Below are 26053 nucleotides of genomic sequence, written 5' to 3'. Positions count from 1 at the left end.
AAAAGGGATCGAACCCGTGCTCCCTGCAGTGGAAGCATGGATTCTTAACCAATGGACCTCCAGGAAAGTCCCTCAAGATTCATAAATATTAAAAGCAGAAAAGAAAAAAGGAGAATTTTCTCCCCGCTTAAACTTGTATTTAGGAAAGAGGGAGCAGAGAAAAAGAGAAGGGCCATGCTAATAGGATGAAATGCCAGTCACTGCTATTAGGACAGAGAATTGACTACGGGGAGCAACAAAGGACAGGGAACAGTGGCTCAGCATATCCTGTCCCAGCAGCAGTTCCTTGACTCTTACATCAGGCCTAAGGACATACGAAACAGCAGCATTTACCTACGTGTCATCAGAATTACCAATAAGCTGATTTGACAATAACTGAACTATCTAAATCTAAACCATCTCACATATTTTAGTGCCAGTCTGCACTTAAAAGACATGCAGTTACCTTTTAAATAGTGGAGACATCTGTGAGAACTTAAGGAGCCATTTCAAATTTCCCCAGGTCATCTGCTCTGCTTTATATCTAGGACAGGACTCTGCATACAGCAGGTGTTACATAAATGCTTACTGAAGGAAAGAACAATTCCTACCAACAAGAATAAGCCAGCAGGGCCCAGACACAAGTTATCCGTGTGCATGGCGGCTCTCCCACATACCTGTAACAGCTCATCACGGGAGATCTTGTCATCTTTATCCAAGTCATACAGTCGAAAAGCAACTGGTAAGAAAAAATAAGAATTTAGTGGAAATTCAATAGTGTTCTGCCCCTTCTCAAGAAACTAAATGTATAAAGGACACCAGACAGAAAACTGACAATGAATTAATAGTTTTTCTAAGAGCAACTGCCATTACTTGTAGAGCTTTTAAAGACATTGCAACATTTAAGAAATTGAAATGCATCTCATAATTGATGGCGTCTTAGCTTGGATGAAATACGGCCCTTCATCAGATGAATCAAAAAACTTACTAAGTCGAGGGCTTCCCAGGTGGCGCAGTGGTTAAGAATCCACCTGCTGGACTTCCTAGGTGGCACAGTGGTGAAGAATCCGCCTGCCAATGCAGGGGACACGGGTTCGAGCCCTGCCCTGGGAAGATTCCACATGCCACGGAGCAACTAAGCCTGTGCGCCACAACTATTGACCCTGTGCTCTAGAGCCCGTGAGCCACAACTATTGAGCCCATGTGCTGCAACTATTGAAGCCCACGAGCCTAGGGCCTGTGCTCCACAACAAGAGAAGACACTACAATGAGGAGCCTGCGCACCACAATGAAAAGTAGCCCCTGCTCGCAGCAACTAGAGAAAGCCCATGTGCAGCAACGAAGACCCAAAGCAGCCAATAAATAAATAAAATAAATAAATAAATTAAAAAAAAAAATCCACCTGCCAATGCAGGGGACAGGGGTTGGATCTCCACTCCAGGAAGATCCCACATGCCTCGGAGCAACTAAGCCCGTGCGCCACAACTATTGAGCCTGTGCTCTAGAGCCTGTGAGCCACAACTATTGAGCCCATGTGCCACGACTACTGAAGCCCACGCGCCTAGAGCCTGTGCTCCACAACAAGAGGAGCCACAGCAATGAGGAGCCCATGCACCACAATGAAGAGTAGCCCCCACTCTCAGCAACCAGAGAAAGCCCATATGCAGCAACGAAGACCCACACAGCCCATAAATAAATTAATTAATTAAAAAAAGAAAAAAGAAAAAGAGAGTTTCTAAAAAAAAAAACTTACTAAGTCAAATGTCCTTTTTCTTAACTTCGAGTGTCAAAAAAAAAAAAAAAAAATCCAAAACCCATAAGCACTTCTGTCAGTCAGGCCATCTCACATAGCCCGTCAAGTCTACTGCGCACCACACTCAGGTGGAGCCGACGACAGGAGCCATACAGGCACCAAACAGCTGATGCACAAAGTACTACTCTGGAAAAATGACCACTTCGGCAAATTCATATCAAATTTCAAATCATCCTCTATTACTTGAGAGTTCTGAAGGTAAAGAACTTCAGTTTCAAATGAAATGCCAAGAATTTGATGATGTCCGGGCTTTCTCATGCTTCTCTCTCTTTAACAATAGCTAAGTGTTTTAGAAACTAGGATATCTGAGAGAGAGAATTCAGAAGAGCAAAAATCATTCAGACAGCGCCATTTTCCTGAATGGCCACCAAGTGAATAGTGTGATAACACTGGATGATTTGATAGGCACCGTGACAAATCACACTGAGGAAGTGACTTCCTTATAATTATAGCTGAATATACCGTCGTTTTAAGGCTTTGAATAACTTTCAGTATGTCACTAAGATCTTTGGTTTCAGTAGCTACTGCAAATACTAAAAGGCCCAAATCCACTGCTTTAGATTATCAAGATGCACAGATTTAGATCTGGTCCTTGGAACTCACAATCTAGTAGAGGAGAGCAACACACACTGCGCACTTTAACACAGTCTAAGTGCCATCATATATATGCAATACCAGGGAACAAAGCATATGTGCTTTTCTGGTTCGAGTAACATTTGAACAAGGTCTTGAAAGACAAACAAAAATCTGATGAAGGAAGGGTGGCATTCCAGGCAGAGCTAATACTAGGTACAAGGGCATGAGAACATGGATGAATATTTAAAAGTTTCAACATCACCTCTTGCTTCCAGAAAAAGAAAAAAAAGTGTGTGTGTATCAGGGTGGGGTGTGTGTGTGTGTGTGTGTGTGTGTGTGTGTGTGTGCTGAGTCCACTAAAAGTCAAAGTAAAAGTTTTAGAAAAATCTAATTTACTTTCCGTAAGGTACATACTAAAATTCTGGAAGAGGGAGTAACTAGGAGAGGCTTTCTCTGAGGTTAGTCTGCTTTCTTTAATTTGGTTAGTTGAGTAACTATCTTTACATAATTTGAGATTTTATATGCTTAGGAGGTTTGGATTCCAAGGCGAAGGTGACAAGCATGATAAGTGTTCCTAAAGGAATGTGTGTTTAATATATTTCCAATTTGAAAAAGAATAGGTATATGTATAACTGAACCACTTTGCTGTACACTTGAAACTAACACAACATTGTAAATCAACTACTGTCCAATTTAAAATAAAAATAAAACAGATGAATGGAAAAAATATATATTTCACAAACTAAACACACACACACACACTCACTCTCTCTCTCTCTGGCATATGCTGTTGTCTTTCTAAAATACCATAAAATGTGTTATTTACTAAAGAATCTTTAGGATGATTTTGGGATGGAAATCTGTTTGCTATATAACCCATAAATATCTGTTTCTGAATTTCTTAATTGGGTAACTGTAATAAACACTTACATCCCTTTCTGCCAAAGTACTTACAGAAACCTGAGAAGCTAATTTTTAAAACCTAGCTGCCATGGACTGAATGTTTGTGTCCCCCCAAAATTCCTACATTGGAACCATAACCCCGATGTGATGCTATTAGGTGGTGGAATCTGTGGGAAGTAATTAGGGTTAGATTAGGTCATGAGGGTGAGGCCCTCGTGATGGGATTAATGCCCTTTTTAGGCATTTTAGTAATTAAAGAGGAGACAGGAGATCTCTTTATCCCTCTCTGTTTCTGTCTCCACCTCCCTCCCCATGTGAGAATACAGCAAGAAGACTGTGAACCAGAAGAGGGCCCCCTACCAAGAACCCGACCATGCTGGCACCCTGATCTGAGTCCAGGCCCCGGAACGGTGAGAAATGTCTGCTTAAGTCACCCAGTCTATGATATTCTGTTATAGCAGCCTGAGCAGACTAAGATACCAGCAGAGGCGTAATGAGAGCAATCACATGACAGGACCCTCAGAAAAAACTGTAGCACTGACTTGGATTCCTGTCAATCAGCTTTGGTCCTGAACCAGCAGAACCAGCCTTTTCCCAGAGAGAATGAATGGTCAAATGCCAAATGACTGAGCCATTTTGTTTGCTTCTCTCTCGTTCCTCTCCACCACTTGCTTTACCCCCCATTCTCAGCCCAGGAGACTTGGACTCTCCTGTCTCCAGAGCTGTAGTCTCTCATCTCCAGTCCTAAGGCTTTGAATGCTGATGACTCCCAAATGCGCATCTCCAGCTTGGACCCTTCCTCTGAGTTCCTGATATTGACAGCAAAGCAATACAGTACAGGGGTTAAGACTCTGGCTCTGTATATATGTCAGTGCATATATACACTCACTGCGTCACAGCCTCCCCTTCCCCCCAGGTGTCCTCAAGTCAGTTCTCTATGTCTACGTCTTTATTCCTACCACTAGGGAAGCTGCTGCATAGCGCAGGGAGATCAGCTCGGTGCTTTATTATGACCTCTCTGGGTGGACTAGGGAGGGTGGGAGGGAGGCTCAAGAGGGAGGGGATATGGGGATATATGTATACATGTAGCTGACTCACTTTGTTGCACAGCAGAAACTAACACAACACTGTAAAGCAATTATACACCAATAAAGATGTATTAAAAAAAATGAAAACACTTCATTGGTTAAAAAAAAAAAAAAGACTCTGGCTCTGCTGAGTCCTGCCTCTGACAGCTTACTATGTCTACATGAGCAAGTTACTTAATCTCTTTGTGCTCAGTTGCCCAAGAAGTGCAAAATGAGAGTAATAGAATCCACCTCATAGGGTTGTGAGGACTAAATGAGTTAGCACACAAAAGGCACTTCAAACAGTGCCTAACCCACAGGAAGAGCTCAATCAGTGTCATCTACCTGCCATCACCTCTCTGCCCTCCTCTCCTACTACTCACTTCTTTCTTGATAATGCTTCTTTGTTCTCTGAACACTGAGCACTCATTTCTACCCAAGGACCTTTACAACAGTTGTCCCCTCTGCATAGAGCGCTTTTCTCCTATTCTTGGCATGGTTCACTCATTCTTAGCTAGAGTTTCAACTCCTCAGAGAGGTTTCCCTGACCACTCATTCTAAAGCCCCCCCCCCTCCGCCCCCATCACTTTCTCATCTCACCTTATTCATTTCCTTCACAGAACTTGCCATGATCACAAATCCTGTTTATTCATTTGTCTTTTTCCATATAGTCTGTCTCCCTTATTAGATCATAAGCTGTCTGAAAGCAAAGACCTTACCTGATTTATGCATCACTGTATCCTGGGCCTAAAACAGTGTCTGGCATACAGCAGTTGCTCAGACATTTGCTTAATGAAAGAGCAAATGAACGATATCAGTCAAACCTTTACCTTTTAATCACAGTTACTTCTTAAAAAAACAAAACTGTAGTAAAATAAACATAAAATTTAAGTGTACAGTTGAGTACTTTCACAGTGTTGTGTAACCATCACCACCATCCATCTCCAGAACTTTTTCATCTTCCCCAGTTGAAATTTTGACCCATTAAACAATAACTCCCCATTCCCCCCTGCCTCTAGGCCCTGGCAACTTTCTATGAATTTGACTACTCTAGGAACCTCATATAGGGGGAATCAAATAATAGTCACCCTTTCGTGTTTGGCTTATTGTTATTTAGCATAAGTAAATTTATGATATCGCATTCTATGTATGTATCACATTTTGTGTATCCACTCATCTGTTTATAGACACTTGGGTTGCTCCCACCTTTTGGCTGTTGTGAATAACACTGCTCAGTTTCTTCCTGGCTATTCTCCCAAACTCCACTTCATCAATATTCCTCATCATCCATATAAAATATCTCCATGCAGACTTATTTCCCACATTACTCATTATGTGTTTTTTTTAAGAACTTTTATTGAGATACAGTTAACATACAATAAGCTACATATATTTAGAGTGTACAATTTGATATCCCAATCTTCCAATTCATTCCTCCCCAACCCTCCCCACTTTCCTCACTTGGTGTCCATATGTTTGTTCTCTACATCTGTGTCTCTATTTCTGCCTTGCAAACTGGTTGATTTGTACCATTTTTCTATATTCCGCATATATGTGTTAGTATACGATATTTGTTTTTCTCTTTCTGACTCACTGCACTCTGTATGACAGTCTCTAGGTCCATCCATGTCTCTACAAATGTCCCAGTTTCATTGCTTTTTACAGCTGAGTAATATTCCGTTGTAGATATATACCACATCTTTTTTATCCATTCTTCTGTTGATGGACATTTAGGTTGCTTCCATGTCCTGGCTATTGTAAATAATGCTGCAATGAACATTGGAGTGCATGTGCCTTTTTTAATTTTGGTGTTCTCTGGGTATATGTCCAGCAGTGGGGTTGCTGGGTCATATAGTAACTCTGTCTTTAGTTTTGCAAGGAACCTCCATACTGTTCTCCATAGTGGCTGTATCAATTTACATTCCCACCAACAGGGCAAGAGGGTTCCCTTTTCTCCACATCCTCTCCAGCATTTACTGTTTGTAGATTTTCTGATGATGCCCATTCTAACCAGTGTGAGGTGATACCTCATTGTTCATTGTGTTATAAAAACCCTGAACTATTTAAGAGGACAATTAGAACATCAAAAAGGAAGCTTACCATGCCCCGGAGCATTCTAAGATGGGGTGTACCTTCCACAGAAGACTTTATAACCTCACTGACCTGAAGAGGAGAACAATAAGGAACCATTCCTGGGAGACACAGAGCAGTAGTACTATGTGTCCTTCGGCCTGTGCCTACATAGGTACAGTTCAGCCTTGCTGATTGTCCTTGACATTCTTTCACTGTGGCATAAAAAATAAGACAAAGCATGCTCTCATAGTTCCTGAAGAGACTATTCTCTGAGGAAGATGGATTATAAACAAATTTGCCTTAGTGGCAAACGTGTTGCTAGGTGTATGATGTTCAGTTGCTCTTGGTCTACGACAAGAAGTGCCATCTTGCTGCTTCCACAGCTCTGTGGGAAACTGAGAGAAAACCAATATACAGACAGAGAAGAAGACATCCAGGACTCCTCTGTAGCTTTGGTTTCACTGGTCTACTTACATGAATGTCATCCTAACATACAGAGTGCAACAGAATTCTAATTCATGTTCAGTTTTCTTTGTAAAAGTTGATTTGAAAGTCAAGACTAAAGTAATGGTAGAAACCATGGATAACTTGCACAGCATTTATTCTATCTTGCCCTCAAGTTTGCCATTTCTGAGGCATTCAGGCCTTCTTCCATCCTAAAAGAAGCTCATCAATGGCTTCAGGGGGCATTCTGTCTCTCTGTCTCTGTCTTTCTCTCCCCACTATCAGATATGAATAGGGAAACATAGCCAATTGCCACTGAAAGCCATCATGTGACCACGAGGAGCCATGCCTTTGGATGAAACAGACCCTAGGGACGGCAGAGCAGAGTAACAGGAAAAACCGGGTCCTTGATAACACCACCAACCCTGATGCTTGCCCCACCTCACTTGTAAAGTGAGATAATACATCTCCCTACTGTTGAAGTCAGCTGAATCAGCTGAAGGCATCCTCACTGACACACTAAGTAACTATCAAATCTGCTAATGCTACTTGGAATATTTTCTTTAGGGTCAATGTGAATTAATGAATTTGCTATTCATTCACTCACTGATGTACACTTGAGTTACTTTCTTGTTTTAGCTATTGTGAATAATGCCACCATGAATATGGGTGTACAAATATCTCCTCAAGACTTTGCATATACGCTTCACCCCAGCCTCTCCTGATGGTAACATCTTGCATAAGTATAACACACCATCAAAACCAGGAAACGGACAGTGGTATAATCCACAGAATTTATTCGGATCTCACCATGTGTATATGTGCATGTGTGTGTAGTTCTATGCAATTTTATCACCTATGTAGTTTCATGTAACCACCACCACATTCAAGATACAGAGCTGCTCCACAGCCACAGGGCTCCAATGTCACATCCTGTTATTTAGTGTATAATAAAGAAGCACCTCTATTACTGTATCACTAAGTTGTTTTAACATTTTGTTCACTGTATTTCAATATAATTGGTTTCCTTTATAATCCTATGGATTTCATTTTATGCATTCACAAACATTACGAGATGGGGTCAACAGGATTCACCAAACTGCCAAGGTAGTTCATGACTTGAAAAAAGTAGAGCTCACACTGTAGAGGGAATTCAGGTTAACAGGTCTGTGTTACACCTGACAACCTTTAAAGCCTCCTCTAATCCTGGATTAGAAAAGCAAGCATAATTTCATAGAGCACAGAATGTTTCTGAACTGTCATCTCCTTCACCAACTCACTGGATTCACACATGCTCTCCCTCCTCCTCCAGATCGGTGCAGCTGGTATGGCAGCACACTGCATACCTGTAGCCAATGGGCGACCCTGGAGTGTCTGCTCTACCCACTGAGTTGAATGCTTACCAAGAATCAGGTATGTCAACTGTCCTAGAACTGTGCTATCTGTACTTTTCATAGAACTATATAATTTAATAAGAAATGAAACGTGTGAAAAGAAAGTTATTTTTTAAATGAAAATTACACTGACTGCTTTTGAAAGACTCAAAATTAAGTCACAGGAAAAAAAAAACCCCACCAAATTGTTGCTAAAGTACCTGTGGAGGGACAACTGTAAAAGATCAAGGAAACAATGTAAACGCCAGGAAGAGTCTATTCTCAGAATGCTTTACGAGTACCTTTAAGCTCTCTTTCCACTGAAAAGAAAGTGCAACCAGAAACCTTAGACTATACATTATAGATGTGTCCTATGCAAAAACGTCATACAACTCCCATCAGCAGAGCTTTACTAAAACGAAACAAAACAAAAGAATTGGTCCTACATCCAAAGATTGGCCAGTGAATGTGTTTTTAAATATTTTAAGGTAAATTAAAATGTCAAACCATGTATCCTTTTCTATGATTCTATGCCATAGCCGACTTTTTCAATTGTTGATCAACTCCTTGCCTGACAACATTGAATAAGAAAGTTTCTATTACATTAATGCCAGCATCAGGCAAACATACTAAATATATGCTAAGACTCATAAAACATTAAGACACAGGCTTTGTCTCAAATATTTAGTCTTGAAAGAGAAAGTGAGATTCACTAATAAACATAAAGTATCCAATAAATTTGAGAACAATTCATTAGAATTCTATTTTCTTCTATGTTCAGTTTGTTTGTTAAGTCTTCTGCTCTTCATTAAGGTATACAAGCTTGTAGTAAAGAAGAGCAGTGTTTTATTATTTTGGTTCAAAAATCTTCCCTGGCTTATACAGCAAAACATATTTCAGTACTTCTCAAACTCTTTACCTGAAATACTAACAGAGGAGTGAACTTATACTCTTATAGCAAGGGACATCTGGGGATATGGTCCGAGCATTATGAGTTAAAATTTTAAGTCTCATATACTATCTTTCAAATGTATGTAAATTTGGCATTATATTCTATAGTTTATCTACATTTGTTTCAATATTAATAAGCCTTTTAATTTTTCTTTAAATCATCCAGTAAAAACTTGATGGGCCCCATTTATCCTGTGGCTTCACAGACTTCATTTGTGCACCCTAGTAAAAGAAGCTTGGGCTCAATCAGTTCAATACAATTTCTTTCTTTCTATTTTCTTTTTGGTTGCACCATGCAGCATGAAGGATCTTAGTTCCCTAACCAGGGATTGAATGCATGCTCCCTGCAGTGGAAGCGTGGAGTCTGAACCACTGGACCACGAGGGAAGTCCCTAATTCAATACAATTTCAGTTTCAACTTGTGTTGAATGAAAAGAGAAATTCAATTTTAATTTCTTAGAGAAGTATTGTAAGGGATTAGGCAATATCATACATGAACTAACAAAGGGCAGAGGGAAATCTAACAAGTAATCAAGGAAAGGAGGCAAGAGGCATGGGGACAAAAGTTAAATCCCAAGGGATGTCCCTGGTGGCATAGTGGTTAAGAATTCGCCTGCCAACGCAGGGGACATGGGTTCTATCCCTGGTCTGGGGAGATCCCACATGCTGCAGAGCAACTAAGCCCATGCACCACAACTACTAAGCCTGTGCTCTAGAGCCCGTGAGTCACAACTATTGAGCTCATGTGCTGCAACTACTGAAGCCCGAGCTCCCAGAGCCTGTGCTCCACAATAAGAGAAGCCACCACAATAAGAAGCCCATACATCTCAACAAAGAGTAGCCCCTGCTTGCTGCAACTAGAGAAAGCCCGTGCACAGCAATGAAGAACCAACGAAGCCAAAAAAAAAAAAAAAAAAAAAAATTAAATCTTGCATCGATCTACCTGTCTACCCCTACTTAAGTCACACCCCAGTATCTATCAAATTCTAAGGCAGACTGGGTCTTTTTCACTGTTGTCACTCTTGCACTTACCACAGTGCCTGGCACACAGGCTATATTAGCAGCTAACTCTTATTGCCAGGCACTGTCTGAAGTACTTGACAAGTCGTTAAATCTTCTCAACCTTCCTAATATTCCATTTTACAGAAAAGGAAATTGAGGCCCAAAGACTTTTAGTAACTTGCCTAAAGTCACAGGGTCAAAAAGCGGCAGAGCTGGGATTCAAATCCAGCCAGTTTAGCTCCAGGGTCTGAGCTCTTAACCACAATGTTTGAGTAAAGGCTTGTTCAATGAATGAATAAGTAAATAAATGATTTGTAAGACATGAAAAGCAAGTATTTTAAGCCAGAAGACCTTATCTCCTTACAGTGCAGTTTGTTGCTTCGGCTGTTGAGTGGTTCTGGTCCATTCACATCTTTGCTCTTTTCATTATCCTCAATGGGTCGGAAATGAGCCAAGGTTCTCATGAATCCACGGAAGTTTACCTGGTCCTCTCTAATCAGGAAAGATAACAAAAAGAACATCATGTCAATTAAGGTGATTATTTCTTATGAATTCAATACATTAACAGTTATAGCTAGAGTGGCCTGGAAGTCCATTTAATGTTAGGTCTCTTTCCATGTGCATGGTACTTTAGGGCTCATAAAATATCTTCAGTTAAGTCTTGCCACAACCTTGTAAGGTAGGTATTACTATTCTTATAAATGATTAACCAGCCTTAGAGAGGTAACAGGACTTACCAGAGTCAGTTACCTACTGAATTTACTTATATCTCTTTTACCAAAGAGGATTTTGAGTAGCAGCAGGGCTATGCTATCAGACAAGCCCGAACTTGAACTCACTGCTTCAGACTCTGCAGCAAACACCAAATTAGTCATTTCAACACAATATCTCCCTAACTGCCTCCCATGTCTCCCCTGCAGTTACATATACCTAGTGATATTTTAAGCTTAAGGCATGTTATGTAAAAGCTGCTTTTGAAATAAAGTTTATATAGTTATAGAAGCAATAAATACATTTTTGGAAATTTGACAAAAAGAAAAGTAGAAAGAAAAATACCACTCCCAGTTCTACCAACCAATTACAATCATTGTTAATATATCTTCCAGTAATTTTTCTATACTTTTGGATAATTGTAAATATACTGCATAGATAATTTTGTAGCCTGCTTTTTAAAAAATTTTTAGGTATGTCTCCAATCAATATAAACACTTTGAAACATTTTAACCATCTGCATAATAATTGTGTGGTTGTATCATGGTTTTATTATTCCCTCATAATTGGACAGATATTTTCCTTATAATGTTTTGAAAGACCTCTTTGGGTATAAAGCTTTTTGGGTACTGAAGATTAGAGAAAATCTTTTTATGGTTCCACAGACTAATCAGTAACCCTATAAGAAATAATTCTAAAACCTGAATGAATAAAGAATGCTTTTAATATTAAAAAGGAATGTCCCATGTGACACAGTTATTTATCTAAGGTAGTCATGGAAAGAACAGGTTGCCTGGTTCCTGTGGCTACCTAAAAATATATCGGGGCCTTTGTCTGCCCCCATTGAATAGATGTGGTATGTGGGGTCCCTTAAGTGCCAGCAGACACACAGATCAGAGACCTTCTAAAGGTAGAGTTGAAAGGCTAGCTTGGGACCTCTTGAACTCAGAAGAACGACCTTTTGTTCTTTAAGGTAGCTATACTGCTAATGGAGCATTATCTCTAACAAATGTTAAGAGCTGAGGAATCAAGGAATGTGTAATAAGATTTGAGTCATGTGCCAGAACAAACAGGTAAATGAGTACAAATATCACTGGCATAATGTCTCTGAGTAAAAGGGAACTAAATACCAATATTCTCGTTTCAAATCTCATTCTTTAAAAACAAACTGAACCTAAATACAACTAGAGAAGAAACACAGAACCCAGAAGCCAAATATCTATATCTGATTAGAGCAAGGAGCAGAGGTGTAGTGTCCTAAGAGCCTAGCAGTTTAGCCCAGAGCCATCCTCAGCCTCCAAGTATCTCAGCACACGTTGTGTCCTTAGCAAGAAATCAGTGAATAGGATGACAGGCAACACTATAGTCACAACAAAGGTGGTTTGGCCTTTATAAAACAGCTTTCCACAAGCTGCTTCTTCAAATAATCAATGGTGACTAAGGAATGTGTTAAAAAAAAAAAAAAGTTGGCAAAATGACTCTACAGGGTTCATTTTTCTTTCCAAAAGGTTTGGATACAAAACATCGCAGTGAAAGTTATCTCTGGACAGCATTCAATTCTCTGCAAGGGCTAAAAAAAAGGAAGTGAAAAAAGGCAAGAAATCAGCATTAAAACCACACCTGAAACAAACAGGGCATTTCAGGGAGAGAAAAAAAGTCAGAAAATGAGGAAGTGTAGGTGATTACTCATGGTCAAGCTGAATCTGAAAAGGGCAGGTCTCAGTCTGATTGAGTCCCGCCTTCACATAAATGGGCTGCTATGCTAGTCTTCCCCTTTGACTGTCGCTCAAATTTACTGAGTGATCAACTTCTCAACTTGCAAATTCCTTTGTTCTCAATTCAGAGTTCTAAAATTTCCTGTCCATGTATTTTATCTGACAGTGTACTCACTGACACTTAGTCTCATTATTAAGAAATGGCAACCATATAACATTTTAAAGTCCTCTGGGTCATATAAACAAGTCACAAGGAACCAGGAAGAGATTGTTAAAGAGATTACTTAAAACAAGATTATAGGATAAGCTTTATTCAGGAAAAGGTACCTAATCGAATCAGTAAATATTGACTCAGTACTCTGAAGGCAGTGTATTAGGTTAGTGAAGCATATCAAAAGCCTAGTTTTATATTACACAAACCTAAATCTGTTTGAGAAAGTGTGTGTGTGGTAGGGGAACTATACCCTTAGTGAATGTCATAAAAGAAAAGTAAAATAATGTTCTGGATTAAAGGAGGCTAAAGAGATATGACAACTGAGCCAGACTGGATCAAAGGGAACATGCTAAAAAGGAGTTGTTGGATAAACTGATAAAATTGGAATATCAATAATATATCAGAATAAAATAGGTAATGGGGGAAATGGATGAAGGTGGCCAAAGGGTACAAACTTCTAGTTAAAAGATGAATAAATGCACAGAAGAGTGACTATAGTTAACAGCACTGAATTGTGTCTTTGAAAGTTGCTAAGAGAGATCCTAAAAGTTCTCATCACAAAAAAAAAAGTAACTATGTGAGGTGATGAATATGTTAATTAATATTACTGTGGTTATCATTTATATATATATGTATATATGTGTATATATATATAAAGTCAGTATGTTGTACACCTTAAATTTATACAATATGTCAGTCACATCTCAATAAAGCTGGAAAAAAACATAATATTTTATATTAATATTATTACAGCATTTGATAGGTGTGTTAAGTATAAATTATACACTAGATTTCAAAGATTTAACATGAAAAAGAATATACAATGTAATAATAATTTTAAAATATTGATTATGTATTGAATGATAATTTTTGGATATATCGGGTTAAATAAAATATATATTGCTAAAGTTAATTTAACTTGTTTATTTTTACTTTTTAAATGTAACTACTAGAAAATTTATAGTAATTATGTATGTGGCTTGAATGATATTTTTATTGGCTAGGACTGAGACAGCACACACAAATGAGGCAAAATATTAACAACACAACATGCATCTGGGTAAAAGACATACAAGTGTTCTTCGTACTGTTTGCAAATTTTGCAACTTTTCTGTAAATCTGAAATTATTTCCAAATAAAAGTTTTTAAAATGTTTAGTTTTAGATCAAAGATAAACAGATTAAAGACAGAACTTTGAAGATGGACTAATATACGTATTTGAAGTTTAAAACAGGAGGAGGGGGACTTCACGGGTGGCGCAGTGGTTGAGAATCCGTCTGCCAATGCAGGGGACACGGGTTGGAGCAACTAAGCCTGGGTGCCACAACTACTGAGCCCATGTGCTGCAACTACTGAAGCCCGCATGCCTAGAGCCTGTGCTCCAGAACAAGAGAAGCCACCGCAATGAGGAGCCTGCGCACCACAACAAAGAGTAGCCCCTGCTCTCCGCAACTAGAGAAAGCCCACGTGCAGCAAGGAAAACCCAACACAGCCAATAAATAAATAAATTTACAAAACAAAAAACAAAAACAAACAGGTAGGAGGGTAGAGATATTCTAGATATGATTGAGTTAGGGAGGCCCAATATAATCAGGAGGATCATGATCTGAGATGACCCAAACAATCTCAACATTCCAGATTAGCCTCAGAAAGGAAGCCCAACTGCAGGGACTCACCCCTCTGGAAAGAAGGCATTGATGATCCGGTCCCCCAATGGGTTGATGGCAAGTTCTGGAATCCGCTGAAAGTCTTCCCGGCTGCCAAGAGAATCACCTTGGGTTAGAGACCACTGGCCCTTAGCATGAACTCCTTCAGTCATGCAAGAGTACAACCTAGCAAGAATGTTACCTCCTGGAATTTACTTCTGTGGCAAATTATACCAAATAACTGCAAAGAATAGCACTTTAATAACTGCCAAGTGTTTCTTGCACCAACTCAGGACTGAAAGAAGCCAAGTCTGACTATGCCACATTCCAGTGAATTCAGCACGCAGGTTACGTCAGTAAACCAACTGACAAGCAAATACTAAGCTGTCCCTGTAAATGATTCCTAGAACATTACCATGTTGTATTTAGTTATTAAGTTTGGAGAATGAATAGCAACTGCAAAGTATCAAACACCACAGAGCTTGAATATGGGAGGAACAATTCAGATAAGAAGATACATAGCACTTATGAAACAGCAAGTAATTCTTAGCTGATATTTACATCTAAGTAGAAAATAAAATGTGACAGGGACTTCCCTGGTGGTCCAGTGGTTAAGAGTCCGCGCAGGAGTCCCAATGCAGGGAGGGCCTGGATTCAATCCCCGGTCAGGGAAACTAGATCCTGCACGCTGCAACTAACAGCCTGCACGCTGCAACTAACAGCCTGCATGCTGCAACTAAAAGCCTGTATGCTGCAACTAAAAGCCTGCATGCCACAACTAAAAGATTCCACATGCCTCAACTAAGACCTGGTGCAGCCAAAAAATATATAAAAAAATAAAATGTGACAACTGACTCCATACTTCCTTGCTCTGACTGGCCTTTTCTCCATTGCCTTCTACAGACTAGAGCTAGCGAAGTATTTAACCATAAAATATGGCAAGAGCAGTCATCCCTTCACAACTTGAATTCAGTTGAAGTGAATATTGTTAGTTACCATTCACTGAATATACATTATGTGCCATTCTAACTCTGTTTATATACTTTATCTCATTTCTTCATGTCAACACCTTATCTATACCCTTTTTAGAGCTGAGGACATTGATTTGCTTGTTTTTCTCTTTTCTTTCTTTTTTTTGGCCAAGCCACACAGCACGCGCAATCTTAGTTTCCCAACCACAGAACGAACCTGTGCCCCCTGCAATGGGAGTCTTAACCACTGGACCGCCAGGGAAGTCCCAGAGCTGAGGAAATTGAGAGTCAGTGAGATAAAGTAATTTGTCCAGTGCTACAAAAGTAAAAAGTGGCAGAACTGAGATTTAAATCTAAGTCTGCAAGTCAAAGCACATATTCTTTTTCCTAAAAAACCACACTGCTTTCTCATATTAAATAAACTTTTTGAAAGAAAGGTGCTCTCCCAAAAAATGTTCAGTAACTTTTTTTAAAAAAATTCTTTGGTTGATATTCTGTGCCAAAAATACAAAGCTATCGACAACAATAAACAATATATCTACAAAATATCAATGTCATGAAGGACAGAGAAAGGCAGAGGTTGTTCTAGATCAAAGCACACTAAAGAGACATACAACTGAACTCAATGCATAATCCTAGACCAGGAAAAAAAAACTGTTACGAAGGACATTATTGAGCCAATAGGTAAAAATGGAATATGGACCATATATAATATAGAATATTATATAATAGTACTGTACCAAGTGCTAAATTTCTTGATTTTGATATAAGAACGTCCTTGTTATAGGGCATACACACTGAAGTACGTGGCAATATGTTAACAAGTGGTAAATGTGGTATTGGGTATATGAAGTTCTTTGCATTACTCTTGTAAGTTTGAAGTTATTTCCAGATAAAAAGGGGAAAAAAGGAATATAAACTCAAAAGGTGATTCCTACCTTCAAGACATTTACTAACAGAAAAGATAAAACTTATTCCTCTATCCTCTTTGCATTAGATGCTAATGAAATGTTCGTATGTTACCCAGGAGCCTTCAACTCTCTGGTCCTCTTGTGGTTTAACTTTTACAGGGTGCTTAATTAATTTAACAAGCTCATCTCTACCACATCTGGTGGTGACACAGGTAGAAAAGGACTCAGGGGACTAAGTACAAAGTTCTGGTAAAATAACTCCAGATTCTTATCTTCTTTGATCATTTAGGGTAATAATTTTTATATCAATTAATGAATTAGAAGAAGACATTCATAAGATAACTAGGTTGCTTAAAATGATGAAAGAAAATTACTGAGGTCCTGATTATTTAATTCAACAAACATGTACTATGCTCTTATTATACAAAGTGTTCTGTAATACAAAGTCCACATTATCAACATAATGTAGCTCCTCTTGTTTGACAGAGGTTAAGAAACAATAATTACTCCCTTTTAAATGAAGATTTAGGCTGATTGGAATTGCAAGGCCACATACCTCAGTTTAATGTCTAACAAGCTTAAGGAATTTTAGCTGTAAAAAGATGCAGTTTAAATACCAGGCCTAGTATCAGGTGGTGAGTCCACAACCTAGCCTAACCCCTTCAGTCTCAATGAGGAATCTAGTCGTGGACTTCCAATGTCAATAAGGACCTAAACTCTTTCTTTTGACACTTTTTAACTTTACTCTTAAAATTTAGATTGTATATACAACGGGTCTATAAGACCAAGGGGAATACAGTTGAAAACATCAATGTAAAAATGAAAGAGTATAAAAAAGTAGTTTATAAACTATTAAACAACATACAGTCTGTTATTGTTGGTTGCTCTATAGTGGAATGGAGATCACTTGGACAATATCTCTAAAACTTAGCTTCTCAAATTTGTCCACCAACACAAATCTCATGGAGAAAAAGAAATACTCCGAATGGCTCACACACCACAGTGTCATAATTCATTCAAAATGCAAATTTTTGTGTTCATAAAAAAAATACCAATATTATATTCCATCTTATAGCATACCTAGGAAAATCTTCCTTGAAGATTAAGACATTATTACTGGTAGTAGGCAAACACAGAGCAGAACCATGTATAATGGTATTTTTTTAATGGCCAAAAAATTCACAATGAAGAATGGTTTTCCAGGGCTTCCCTGGTAGGGCAGTGGTTAAGAATCCACCTGCCAATGCAGGGACATGGGTTCATGCCCTGTTCCGGGAAGATCCCACATGCTGCAGAACAACTAAGCCCGTGCGCCACAACTATTGAGCCTGAGTGCCATAACTACTGAAGCTCAAGTGCCTAGAGCCCATGCTCCCCAACAAGAGAAGCCCACGCACACAACGAAGAGTACCCCCCCGCCCCTGCTCTACAGACTACAGAAAGCCCTGCACATAGCAACAAAGACCCAATGCAGCCAATAAACAAACAAACAAAGAATGGTTTTCCAGATACGCACAGGCAAAGGGATGCTCTGGATACCAGCTTGAGAGACCTTAGTAACCAGAAGTGCCATCCCTCTGCATGGAGCTTCACTGTGCAAGTTCTTTCTCTTACACAGAGATGCAGCCTCACTGTTAACTTCTTATATTTCAAGGACCCAGGGTAGATGCTTAGATAACTTATACATAATTAAGACATTGAAATCTGCTAATTGGACAAACCTGTGGGAACGCACGTTCAATTAAGAAGTTTTCCACATATTAGAGATAGATCATTTATTATTTATATTTATGTAATTATATTTATTAACATTGAATGATAACTTCCATTATCTAAAACATTTAATATTTTAAATTAAATTGATAAGATGTTGGGTTTTTTTTTGTTTTGATAATAGGATTTTTTTCATATAAAGTGCCAAAGTTCTGAATCCAGTCTTTGCTAGTTATTTTAGCATTCTAGGGCAGTCACTTACTTGCAAGGCTGCATCTGACTTTTGGTTGAGGAAAGTGGTCACACACGTCTCCCTCCTCTCATTCCCTAAACCCCTCTGAAATGTCAGTAAAAAATGTACACATGGGAATATATCCATGACATAAACAATCAGGGTGGGAGGAGGGTGTTAGTAGACAAGGAATTTTGACAAATTCTTGAAGTCAGAAAAGAGATGCAAATGTAGCGCCAAGTAAGTCAGAGCAGAAGGTCCTGAAACTGAAGCAGAGTTGAGAGCCATTCTGCCCTGCAGCCTCAGCAAGGCACTACACTCAGAATTGCCAGGTGAGGGAAGCAGCATTCAGGGAAATTAATTAAAGAAACTTTTAAAGAATAGGCCAACTGCCCAGTGCTGCCAGCACCCATCCCAAGAATATAAAACCATTTGTCCCCAGGATAAAAATGGAGAACTGCTATGGAAAGAAACTGAACGATCCACCTGGGCAGGGTTTTCGCCAAGTGTGGGAGACTGGCTCCCCAGGAATGCAGTCCTTTTATTTGGGGAAGAGAGATGCAAATCTGTCCCCTTGCTCCCTGATCATATGCCCTAAAGTGAGGTCTACCAACTTATTGGTTCTGCTCAGAGTACAGAGGGCTTGAAGTCAGTCCTTCCATCCAGGCAAAGACATGTGGAGAAAGCAACCACAAACAAGCCCATGCCAGTTTTCTACAGTAACCCATCCAGGCTTTTTCTTAAATATGAATGGATAACCAACTCTTACCGGCATTTTGGGAAAATTAATAACATAAAAGAGTAGGATCAAGATGAAGAGAGATAATGGTAATTCAGGGAACAAAAGGGAGTTCTGAAAGATTCTAGCAAGTAACCCAATAGACATTCGATAAGTTTTTGCATCTGTAAAACAAAAATAAGCTACTATGATAGAACAGAGGTCAGAGAACAAGAAAGTTTCTTGTAAATTAGAAATGACTTCGGACAAGTTAATCAAAAGCTCTACAAAATAAATTCAAGGATATCTTTCAGAAAGCTAAGGAAAAAAATCAGTCAGAAAATATAAGAGAAAACTGAGTCATGGTGGTCCAAAAGCCAATCAACAGAAATGCCATAAAAATCAATAAAGAAAGAACAGAGGGAGGAAATAAAGACATATTTTTAAGTTTTTTTTTTTTTTTTTTTTTTAATTTTTGGCTGCTCCGTGCAGCATGTGGGATCTTAGCTCTCCAATCAGGGATCACACCAGCGCCCCCTGCATTGGAAGCATAGGGTCTTAACCACTGGACTGCCAGGGACATCCCTAAAGAACATATATATATATTTTAAAATTTATTTATTTAGTACGATGTCTTTTGTTTTGTTTTGGCTGCATCAGGTCTTAGTTGCAGCATGCAGGATCTTTCGTTGAGGTGCACGGGCTTCTCTCTAGTTGTGGCGTGCAGGTTTTCTCTTCTCTAACTGTGGTGCACGGGGGCTCCAGAGCATGTGCGCAGTGTAGTTTGCAGCGTGCAGGTCTCTAGTTGAGACACGTGGGCTTAGTTGCCCTGCGGCATGCGGGATCTTAGTTCCTCGACCAAGAATCGAACCCATGTCCCCTGTGTTGCAGGACAGGTTCTTTACCACTGGACCACCAGGAAAGTCCCAAAGGACATATTTTTAGATTGAAAAGGTTCACCTGATACTGATCAATGAATAATGAAAAATAACCCACAAAAAGGTACAACTCTGTGAAATTTCAGAACTCAGGAGGAGAAATTTGAAGCTTTCAGAGAGGAAAAAAAAGATTATTTATTAAAATGAGAATTAGACTGGCATTGTGGTTCTGCCAAACTCCATTCTGGAATGACTGACACCACTGTGTACAAAGCAAATGCTTATCCAGGACACTGAAATCATCTGTCCTCTTGGATAAAGTCAAACAAGAAAATGAATCTCAAAAGCACTTAGTTTTTAAGCCGATAAATGGCTACCATTCAGGACACAATCTCTTAAAATTTACAGGTAATCTTTTTTATTTATTTGTTTATCATTATTATTTTTGGGGGGCTGCACTGCACAGCTTGCGGGATCTTAGTTCCCCGACTGGAGATCGAACCCGGACCCCCAGCAGTAAAAGCACTGAATCTTAACCACTGGACCACCAGGGAATTCCCTATAGGTAATCTTTTTCAAAGTGATATATAACAACACAGCCAACTAGTAATTTCAGTAATAACTTTCTTGCAGTAATAACTTTCTTAACTGGTCTGTACTGTCCCCTGTAGTCAATTTAACCTGCATGGATTTAATATCCAGGAATATTTTTCATCATGATATTACTTGAGAAAAAGTATCTGAAAAAGATCCAATATTAAAGTTCCTCAAAAAAAATTGCTCAATGCACAGGACATTTTTAAAGTAAACTTTTAATGAAGTATAACATACATACAGGGAACAGCACAAATCTCAAGCATTCAATGTGATGAATTTTCACCAAGCGAAGATTATAACCAGCACCCAAATCAGGAAATTGATTACTATCAGTACCCAGACACGTCCTTCATGCTCTCTGTCTCTATCCGCTCCCCTCCCCAAAGGGTAGTCATTATCCTGACATCTAACACCTTAGTAGATCAGCACCCAGGACATTTAAACAAAAGAAACCTTCTTTGTATTCAGATAAAGACCAGGCTCTCCCTGATCTGACCTACAAAGGACCCTTTCAGGACACCTTATAGGACCCAGCTACCTTTTCAAAGACCAATTTCAATGCCAGTGGTAGAAATATTTCACCCAAACTAATGGCACCTGAAAGTAAGAAAGTAAGATTTGTGAAGTTATAGTATATATTTATATTCAATTAAGTACCAATCCAAAGATTACCAATCATTTTAACTCAACACCTACTGGTAGGCCAAGGAACCAGTGTTCTATAAAACATACTTTGGGGGTGAATCTCTGAAAGCACTTTGCAGAAGCTCCATTTCTAACCAAAGCCTTCCACAGTTTCTGCTTCATGTTCCCACTGAGACTGACACTTTTGAAAAAGGAGTACAGAATGCCCTGGACGGTACACTACAGTCTCTCAGTCTGCAGAATCTGGCTTCAAACCCCAGACATACAGCATCTTGGGAGAGGAAAGTGAAGAAAATGTAGAAGGAAAAATACTTCTAATAACCTTCTTAGGAAAGTGGAGCCTGTTATAGGTCACAAAAGATTGGAGGTAACTAACATTCAGCTGAGCTCCCTCTAGAAAGGTCAAGACAGGCCTTGAGCTAAGTTTGGCAGTAAAGGCTGGAGAGAGCTAAATCACTCTATTACTATAAAAGAATTCTGAGTTTACCAGATTATCTCTAAGGCTGGAGGGAGTAGAAAAGATGGTGTTCAGGGAGAGAAGTCAATCTATAACAAAATGGCCAGAGGCTGAGATGGCCACTGTCAGGAGGCAGAGCCAGTGTGAAATCCCTGATATTGGGTGGGTCCAACAAAATGATTTATTGGTATATACACAGTTGACCCTTGCACAACATGGGTTTGAACAGTGTGGGTCCATCTACACGTGGATTTTTTTCAATAGTTAATACTATAGTACTACAAGATCCATCACTGGTTGCATCTGCAGATGTGGAACCATGTACACTGAGGGCAGACTATAAATTATTTTTGGATTTGACTGTGCAGAGGGCCATCACCTCTAACCCCTGCACTGTTCAAGGGTCAACTGTAACAACTGTTTACTATATAGTACAATGGGGTAATTTCTCCTTGCACTCAAGGTGGCTCGGGGCTTTTCCCATATCTTAATCCATAACATGAGGGAGATCAAAAACCAGATTTCAGACCAAGTGCTTTGTAAAGCTGAATACAAAAAAAAGCAGCTAGATTCAGGTAACCATGAAATAAAAAATTACCCCAGCACCACCTTTTCCCCTACCAAGAATCTGTAGAAACCAGAACAGAAAACAGTGCCGGGTGCATCACAGGTATTCAATAAAAGCCTATCAAATGAGTGAATTAGCTCACTGGCTTTCCATAGAGTGTGAAATTATGTTTTAGGAACTGAGCAAATCTTGCCTAGATTTTAAGAAGCAGGTAACACTAGCTGACACATGGAAAGTTTTCATCTTTTCTGAGGAGAAACAGCTCCTTTTACAAAAGATTTTCCATTGTCTTCCAGCAAACAAGTGAAAGTGATTAAAACACATATTTACAAATCACCCACTTTCCATAAAGAATAAAAGGACTCAAAACTACTGTGAATTCTATATCTTCACTTAGTGGTTAAATCTGAATTTATGAGGAACTTGTAATCCTACACTCAAGTAAATTATTCAAGTATTTGGGCTGAAGGAAAAATAGAAATTTTTAGTACGGTTTATTTTTCAAGTACAAATTTATATAGTCTCTTCAACAAATGGTGCTGGAACAGCTAGATATCCACAGGCTGAAAAATAAACTTTGACTCTTACATTTCTTTCTATCTATCGCTACACATACACACATTTTGTTTTGTTTTGTTTTGGCCGCACTGCACAGCATGTGGGATCTTAGTTTCCCAACCAGGGATCAAACCCACTCCCCCTGCAGTGGAAGCATGCAGTCTTAATCGCTGGACTGCCAGGGAAGTGCCTCTTCCCCCTCCTTCCTTCATTGTGCATAAATATAACAAAAAAAAATTTTGTGTGTATGTATACACATATATACACAAAAAACTCGAAATGACAAACATCCAGTCAAAAAATAAGCAAAGGACTTGACTAGGCATTTCTCCAAAGAAGACATAATACAAATGGTGAACCAGCACATAGAAAAGATGCTCAACATCATTAGCTACTAGGGAACTGCAAAGCAAAACCACAAGGATCTACCACTCACATCCACTAGGACAGCTAAAATCAAAAGAGGGATAATTGTTGATGAGGATGTGGAGAAATCTGAATCCTCATTACATTGTTGGTGGGAATGTAAAACAGTACACAGCTGTGGAAAAGAGTTTGGTGGGTCTTCAAGAAATTAAGCATAAAATTACCATATGACCCACAATTCTACTCCTATGTAAATGCCCAAGAGAACCAAAACATAAGTCCACATGAAAATGTTCATAATAGCCAAAAGGTGTTAACAACTCAAATCTCCACCAACTGATGGATGGATAAACAAAATGTGCTCTATGCATACAATGGAATATTATTCAGCCATAAAAAGGAAAGAAGTACTGATACACATCTATAACATGGAAGAACCTTAAAAACATCATGTTAAATAAATGTCAGCTACAAAAGGCCACCTACCAAATTATTCCATTTATATGAAATGTCCATAGACAGAGGAATGGGAAATGACTGCTCAATGGGTATGAGGTTTCCATCTGAGCTGATGAAAATGTTCTGGAACTAGACTGTGGTAATACATAAACGTGTTACAGTGTTGTAAATGTACTTAATGCCACTAAAATGTACACTCTGAAATGGTAAATTTTATGTTATGTGTATTTTGCCTCAATTAAAAAAAGACAAAGAGGGGACTTCTCTGGGAGTCCAATGGTTAAAACTCTGCACCTTCCATTGCAAGGGGCCCTGGATTTGACCCCTGGTTGGGGAACTAAGATCCCACATGCCGTGCAGTGCCAAAAAAAAACCCCACAAAAACAAAGAAAAAGTACCTAATGTGGTCTTTGTACATGATAGGTATTCCATGTCATTGACTGTGCAGCATGGTTTTGATCAATTGCAGCTTTCAGTGAAGCCAGATTTTGCCCTAAACAAACATGGCCCTATGGATTTATCAGCATTCTCTAGCTCTTCTGCCTGAGGATTATGCACAAAGGCTTAGCAACTATATTTCTTCCCCTCTTAGGCTACACCCTACACCTATGCTAGAAGCCTTCCAAAGAAGTCCTACGTTGTTTCTTGCCAGCTGCCAGAAAGGCAAACAGCTTCATTCTATATCAGTCAATCAAAGCTGAGGAACAACAGTAACAAAATACTGCTACTGAGAGTTAGGTTGGGAGGTGGTGGTAAGGAGATATTTCATTTGACTATGAGAAGACAATTACAAATATAAAATGATACAGCATTACATTATTCTGAAATCGTATACTTATTCTAGACCAGTTTCTCAACTTTGGCACTACTGACACGTAGTGGGGGTTGTCCTGTGCGTTGTAGGATGTTCGGCAGCATTCCTGGCCGCTACCCACTAGACATCAGTAGCATTCCCCAGCTGGGACAATCACAAATGTCTCCAGATACTTGGCCACTCAGGGGAAGACAGCCCTCAGTTGAGAACCACTGCTCTAGATGAAAATACTGAACATCTTATCTAACACTGATAACATGTAAACTGATGAACCCTAGGGATATGGGTTTGGTTGGGAAATGAGAGGAGAGGGGACAAAACAACCTACACCACCTTGGACTGCTATGGGTCAGCCTCCTGAAAGCTATCATGTTTGGGGAAAGAGATGTGGGAAAACTCAAACAGAGAGAGCTGAAATTCCCAAAGGTACATTCGTAGGACCAGTACAATGGCCACCCAAACTAAGGGGAGCTGGAGTAAAGCAGCAAGCACCTGGTGATAAATGTAAATCCATTGTTCTGCTTAGTATTCAAGTCCCTTGTGGATCAATGATACTCAAAGATGAGTGAAGAAAGGGTTCCTGCTCTCTGCATGCCAGATGCCTATTGTGTCTGCTCTCTGGATGAAGGGGGCTAATTCAGACATTGTCAGAAAATAAAGAAAGGAACTACCTACCTGAGAGTCCCATTCTCTCCTTTGTCCAGGCTGGTGAACCGGCTGTAGAGGCGGGTGATCTGACTGTGGGAAACTAAAGAACACAAAATTAGTCCCAGTTGCAGAAGCTGCCCTCCACTCAAACTGAATCTGAATGTGGCCCGTCAGAAGCCAGCTGCCCTTCTGGTCCCAGGCCACCATTAAATGCTTCAAATTCAGGAAAGTGGGGCAATATCTTAACTCTAACTCATCACTAGAGTGTCAAAGCAGATAAAGAATGAAAGCAGTTAGAAAATAAACTAAATCAAGAGTAAGCAAAATTGACTCTCAGGAATGAAGTCTAGGCTTAATTAAGACTCTGTGTTAGGGCTTCCTAAGTGGCACAGTGGTTAAGAATCTGCCTGCCAATGCAGGGGACATGGGTTTGATCCCTGGGCTGGGAAGATCCCATATGCCACGGAGCAAACTAAACCTGTGTGCCACAACTACTGAGCCTGTGTTCTAGAGCCCACAAGACACAACTACTGAGCCCATGCACCACAGCTACTTACTAAAGCCTGCACACCTAGAGCCTGTGCTCTGCAGCAAGAGAAGCCACCACAATGAGAAGCCCACGCACCGCAATGAAGAGTAGCCCCCACTCACCGCAACTAGAGAAAGCCCACACAGCAACGAAGACCCAACACAGCCAATAAATAAATAAATAAATAAATAAAAAGAGAAAAAAAAAAAAAAAAGACTGTGTTAAATGTCAGGTAGTTAAGATTTTACAAAACAAGGCCAAATTTAGTTTAAAAAGAAATTGTGAAACTTTCACCTTTTAGTACCCTGACTTAGAGGCTATGAAAATGCGTGCTTTGACTAAAAACACATCTCTTGGACTTCCTAGGTGGCGCAGTGAGTAAGAATCTGCCTGCCAATGCAGGGGACACAGGTTTGATCCCGGCCTCAGGAAGATCCCACATGCCACGGAGCAACTAAGCCCGTGCGCCACAACTATTGAGCCCATGTGCTGCAACTACTGAAACCCCACGCCTAGAGCCCA

The 26053-nt window shown here is 39.6% G+C and overlaps 1 protein-coding gene across 2 annotated transcripts in view; it reads right to left on the bottom strand.

Moving 5' to 3' along the window:
- The window catches only part of CHP1 (calcineurin like EF-hand protein 1), a 41028-nt gene that overhangs the window by 5745 nt on the left and 9230 nt on the right, over window positions 1–26053 (bottom strand). Inside the window, exons 2-5 of one of the 2 annotated variants that reach the window (XM_057724605.1) lie at window positions 25030–25102; window positions 14498–14578; window positions 10546–10673; window positions 657–718 (exon numbers count right to left, since the gene is read on the bottom strand). In XM_057724605.1, the coding sequence (XP_057580588.1) occupies window positions 657–718; window positions 10546–10673; window positions 14498–14578; window positions 25030–25102 (344 nt within the window). The remainder of the gene's footprint in view (window positions 1–656; window positions 719–10545; window positions 10674–14497; window positions 14579–25029; window positions 25103–26053) is intronic. The other variant, XM_057724606.1, reaches the window with a different exon arrangement.

Source organism: Hippopotamus amphibius, chromosome 2, assembly GCF_030028045.1.
Source record: "Hippopotamus amphibius kiboko isolate mHipAmp2 chromosome 2, mHipAmp2.hap2, whole genome shotgun sequence".
NCBI lineage: Eukaryota > Metazoa > Chordata > Mammalia > Artiodactyla > Hippopotamidae > Hippopotamus > Hippopotamus amphibius.
This window is presented reverse-complemented; position numbering and strand designations above follow the sequence as displayed.